The sequence below is a fragment of the Eretmochelys imbricata genome, chromosome 1 (assembly GCF_965152235.1).
Source record: "Eretmochelys imbricata isolate rEreImb1 chromosome 1, rEreImb1.hap1, whole genome shotgun sequence".
Taxonomy (NCBI): Eukaryota; Metazoa; Chordata; order Testudines; family Cheloniidae; genus Eretmochelys; species Eretmochelys imbricata.
Genome location: NC_135572.1, coordinates 226,794,793 through 226,800,792, shown reverse-complemented (window position 1 = coordinate 226,800,792; position 6,000 = coordinate 226,794,793). Strand labels below are relative to the sequence as shown.

The following is a 6,000-nucleotide window of genomic DNA, read 5'->3' as shown; positions in this document are numbered from 1 at the left end:
GTACTGACTTCACTAGTGCTTTTTATATAGCCTGTTGTAAAACTAGGCAAATAAGTAGATGAGTTGATGTACCCCCTAGAAAACCTCAGTGTGCCCCCGGGGTACACATCCCCCTGGTTGAGAACCACTGAGCTAACCCATATTTTGTTGGTATACACATTAATACATTGTGTAAAACTTTCTGAAAATGCAGACGTTCTGGAGGACTGAAAATTCCTCTTATTGTTCTGGTCAGTTACCTTCCTCTTGTAAAACCTAATTTTATCACCTCTTGACCTCATCAGAATGAAACCAATCCACCTCAGAGTTCCAATCGCACATCTTACCCGGGGAAAGAATGCTTCTAGAAAGCTTGGACCAAATCATACAAAGTTTCAGACATACCAAGCTTTTAAAATTTCCCTGTCGTTCATTCTCCCAAAGCTTTTTTAGGCTGGAGATATTCCTGAGATAGATGAAGCTGTATAAGGAATAGATAAGGTTGTCTCAGAATTTGTGTTCCTAATGTGGTACAATGGGTTACTTGGATAATTTTAATTCAAGCATTTCCATACTTTGGAATATTCAGTGTAGTTTATAAAGATGAATCTTAACTTGACATTTGCATGTTCTCTCCTGGGTATTTCTTGTGATTGAAAGAATCCATCATTTAATTTAATCCTTAACTTCTGGTTAGCAAAGTTTTTATTGGGAACATTAATACTTCCCATCTATCTAGACCAATAGATATATTTAACATGATTGATTTTTCACAAATTGTTCCTTAATTTCAGTCTTCTGATTTTAATTATATATTTTATTGCATTTTACACCTAATTAACCCTGCAGAGCCAACACGCTTAGAGAGAGGGAGTTGGATTCTAGTCCTTCCTGTGTATCGTCAACAAAACTGATGACTGAATTCCAAATATAGTACACTCCTGTTATCTGAATTGCCTTGGAGACATCCAAACGTTCTGCATAACTGGGTGTTCGGATAACCAGAAGCCCTATTAACTAACATAGGGCTACATGGGGGACCACGTTGTAGATTTGGATAACTAGGATTTCTGGATAAAGGAAAGCTGGATAACTAGAATTATACTGTAGTTACAGTTGTTTTAACCCACTGAAGGCAATGGGGGTTTTACATATGAGGCTGAGAACAATGTGGGTCACTAAAGATTTGCATGCAGAATCTTCATTACGGGTGATGAACTTAGCAAAAAGAAAAGAACCCAGCTTGATGCTAAGAGCTCAACGTGTGTTTGCAGGGCTGGGAGTTAGAAAAAATTCCTTTTTTTATTTGCAAATTGAGCATATTTGATACAGAAATCATTGAAATTTGGGGCCTCATAATGTCATTTTAAAGTCACTTTTCAGAGTAAGACCTCACTTTAAATTCTGTTCTAGAAGAAAAGGGTGTGTCTCAGGGTTTTTAGGGGAGGAATAATCTGTTTGAAAATTTAAGGGGTGTGTGTGTGTGTGTGTGTGTGTGTGTGTGTGTGTGTGTGTGTGTATAAATAAAAATATATAATATATGTTTTTGTTTCTAGAGACTCCAACAATGTCTCATTTCAACAAAATCGAGCAAGATGACTGGATGACTGTTTATCTGAAGTATCTCTTGTTTGTGTTTAATTTCTTCTTCTGGGTAAGTGTGACTTCTATGTAATTCTACAGAATAAACTTGTTATGAAGACACCTTTTCTTTGCTCCTGATTCAGCAGGTCATCTCTATTCAGCAAAGCATTCTTAACTTTAGGCATGTGTGTAATCATTGACTTCAGTGGGACTTAAACAAATGCTTAAAGTACTTTGCTGAATAGATATGGATTTAAGCGTATATTTAAATGTTTTGAATTGATATCAATGGGAGTTAGGCACCTAATATGCTTAGGCACTGAAGAAAATCCCACTAATCCTAAATGACTTTCCCTCAGGCACTCAGCATTTTAGTGGCATAGCTGCTTAGGGTATGTCTACAGTGCTGTTAAACACCTGCAGCTAGCCTATGTCAGTTGACTCAGGCTTGCGGGGCTAGGGCTACTGGGCTGTTTAATTGCTGTGTAGACACTTGGGCTGGAGCCCTGACTCTGAAGGCCTCCCCGTCGCGGGGTCCCAAGGCCTGGGTTCCAGCCTGAGCCCGAATATCTACACCACAGTTAACAACCCCGAAGCGCGAGCCCGAATCAGCTGACTCAGGCCAGCCGCAGTGTTTAATTGTGGTGTAGATATACCCTGGGGTTTAGATTGTGAACCCCTTGCTCATATTAGTGAGCACTGACTCCTCGGGTAAATAATTACTCACCACTGTGAGCAAAAAGTTCACAGCCTGGCCCTAAGCAAATAAACCCCTCATCCATTCACAGTCCTGTGTGTGCACTGGGTGAACGAAGACTGTGTATGCCTCCTCTGCAATCAGGGGTACGGTAGCTTGCAGGAGTAGACATACCTTAGCTAGCTTTCATCGTCCTGAAGCAGTGAAACTGTGGAAGTGCAGGCTTCAGTGCAGGCTGTACAAGTCCACTTGGAACCCTGGATAGTCGCTCACAGGGCTAGCCTGTGCTGAAGCACACGCTGCTCTAGCTTCATTGCTTTGGGACCCAAGCTGGCTAAATTAAAGCTAGCTCATGTATATCTACCTGAGCTGCAGTCACACCCCACAATTGCAGGGCAGATACCCTTAAAATCCCCTTATCCAGGTAGGGAGCTACTGTTGCTACTTGGACTTTTATTTCTTCACTTACCCATAATGACAGTGGCTGAACAGGAGTGTGTGGTTTTGGGGTGGCTTTTTTTTTTTTTTTAAGCCCTATTCACAGGAGACGTTACACTTTTTATTTATGGTTGCAATTGATGAATTGCTCTTTTAGCTGTATTTATATTTTTGATGTGTTGTTTTGCGTAGGGTGGATTTGCCACGTTTATGTAGTTTGCCTTTTATTAAACAGCACCAAGGCCCACTTTGCATAATCGATAACTTTAGATTTTCTAAAAACTATTCCTAATTCTACTGGGCTGTGTTTAAAAGAGAACATTTGATTTCTTTGTGCTCTGTTCATCTCCATAAAAATGCCTTCTAACAGGTGGTTGAGAAAGTTCCTGATTCCACAGGACCTGAAAGTTATGGGGTTAAATGAAGGGCTTCCCTTGCTTCCTCACTATTTTCAGAATCACTTTTAGCCACAGCTTACTTGGAGGCTTTTCATGCTGCTCACATATTGCTTCTGTTCACTCTATCCCTTAGTACATCATTATATTTAATCTTAACGGCTGTTCAAGCTTTAGAATCTTCTTTTGAGCTACTTGACTCCAAATAGAACTTAGTGGTTCTTATATCAATTTCTTTGGAAAAAGATGTTAAAAAGCTGTGTGCGAAAACTAATGAACTGCAAATTATATCGGATAGTTTGAACACCCATGGGTGTACTAGTAAAGGACAATCCACTACATCAAATGAAAGAAGAGGTTTTTGAAAATCGTATTTAAGCTTTTAGTATTAGAAGGATAGTTTTGTACAAGACTTAAATAGTTTGGATGTTCATGTTAAGTTCCTCTTGTTTCTGGAAACAACATTGGAGAAGACTTTTGAGCCGTCATTGCAGATTACTAATCTTTTTCCTGATGCCTTCTAGATCCTTTCAGACTTCTCATTTTAATTAAGTTTTATATTGTACTTAGAGAACAACTTTTATGTCGCTAGTTGATTGGGAGAGGGTAAGGCCCTTCAAGTTGGGCACGCCAAAATGAGGGCACCTCTAATGAAAGGCCACTTTTGAACATTTCTCCTGATGGTGCTCCATAGAATCACAAAAAAACAGCTACTGGTGTTAAAAATCTGAGCTTGCATCAGGTTGTTTACATCAATGCTTCTTTCTGCATAACTTAGAGTGCATGCAAACATCAGGTACAGATGGAAAGAAACTTCTCGTTTTTTTACTGTAATGATGAGTAAACCTTTAAATGTCTCACCTGCTGAAATAGAAATACCTAGTAATGAAAGTCTAGATGGGCTAGAAAACAATTCTACAATAGCTTCTATACCTCTGGATTTCAATAGTATAGTAGGCTTTGCTGTACCATTTCACGTATATTAACTAAGCACTGCTTTTTAGCCAGCATGGACAGCATTCTTCTCCTGTTACTTTTTTTTTTTTCTTCTCTTCAGACTTTATTGGTATGGAGCGTTCTGAATTGGCTGAAAATGTTTTGAGAGCTGTGTCTGAAGAATCTGTCAGTTTTGCTGTATGTTTTATTTTTCTCTTTTTGAAAATTTTCTCTTTGAAATTTGCCTGCTGGGCGACCTAGGGCAAGTCTCTTCACCTCTCCATTCACCTCAGTGTCCCAATCTATAAAATAGAGATAATGATACTGACTAGGACTGTCCATTAAGCGCAGTTAACTCACGTGATTAACTCAAGAATATTAATTGCGATTAAAAAACTAATTGCACTGTTAAGCAATAGAATACTAATGGAAATTTATTAAATATTTATTAGATGTTTTTCTACATTTTAAAACGTAATTGAAATCAATATAACATAGTATACAAAGTTGACAGTGCTCACTTTATATTATTTTATTACAAATATTTGCACTGAAAAAATGATAAAAGAAATATTTTTCAATTCACCTCATACAAGTACCATAATGCAATCTCTTTATTGTGTAAGTGCAACTTACAAATGTAGATTTTTTTTTTTTTGTTACATAACTGCACTCAAAAACAAAACAATGTAAAACTTTAGAGCCTACAAGTCCACTCAGTCCTACTTCTTCAGCCAATCGCTAAGAGAAACAAGGTTGTTCACATTTACGGGAGATAATGCTGCCCACTTCTTATTTACACTGTCACCTGAAAGTGAGAACAGGTGTTTGCATGGCACTTGTGTAGCCGGCATTGCAAGGTATTTACGTTCCAGATATGCTAAACACTCCTATGCCCCTTCATGCTTCGGCCACCATTCCAGAGGACATGCTTCCATGCTGATGACGCTCGTTAAAAAAATAATGCATTAATTACATTTGTGACTGAACTCCTTGGGGGAGAATTGTATGTCTCTTACTCTGTTTTACATGCATTCTGCCATATATTTAATGTTCTAGTAGTCTCGGATGATGACCCAGCACATGTTCATTTTAAGAACACTTTCACTGCAGATCTGACAGAACACAAAGAAGTTACCAATGTGAAATTTCTAAAGATAGCTACAGCATTCGACCCAAGGTATAAGTCTGAAGTGCTTTCCAAAATCTGAGAGGGACAAGGTATGGAGCATCCTTTCAGAAGTCTTAAAAGAGCAACACTTTTATGTGGAAACTACAGAACCTGAACTACCAAAAAAGAGAATCAACCTTTCTGCTGGTGGCATCTGACTCAGATGATGAAAATGAACATGCATCGCTCTGCACTGCTTTGGATGGCTATCGAGCAGAACCCGTTATCAGCATAGACTCATGTCCTCTGGAACCGTGGTTGAAGCATGAAGGGACATATGAGTCTTCAGTGCATCTGGCACATAGATATCTTGCAACACCGACTATAACAGTGCCATGAGAATGCCTGTTCTCACTTTCAGGTGACATTGTAAACAAGAAGCAGGCAGCATTATTTCCTGCAAATGTAAACAAACTTCTTTGTCTGAGCGATTGGCTGAAGAAGAAATAGGACTGAGTGGACTTGTAGGCTCTAAAGTTTTACATTGTTTTATTTTTGAATGCAGTTTTTTTGTACATAATTCTACATTTGTAAGTTCAATTTTCATGATAGAGATTACAGTACAGTACTTGTATGAGGTGAATTGAAAAATACTATTTCTTTTGTTTTTTACAGTGCAAATATTTGTAATCAAAAATAAATATAAAGTGAGCACTGCACAGTTTGTATTCTGTGTTGTAATTGAAATCAATATATTGGAAAATGTATAAAATATCCCCAACTATTTAAATAAATGGTATTCTATTATTGTTTAACAGCGCGATGAATCGCGATTAATTTTTTTAATCGCTTGACAGCCC

At 38.1% G+C, this 6,000-nt stretch overlaps 1 protein-coding gene across 1 annotated transcript in view; it reads left to right on the top strand.

Moving 5' to 3' along the window:
• Nucleotides 1-1,546: 1,546 nt before the first annotated feature.
• Nucleotides 1,547-6,000, top strand: part of TSPAN11 (tetraspanin 11) — a 138,992-nt gene continuing 134,538 nt past the window's right edge. Inside the window, exon 1 of the mRNA XM_077807405.1 lies at nucleotides 1,547-1,633. Coding sequence (XP_077663531.1) covers nucleotides 1,547-1,633 — 87 coding nt within the window. The remainder of the gene's footprint in view (nucleotides 1,634-6,000) is intronic.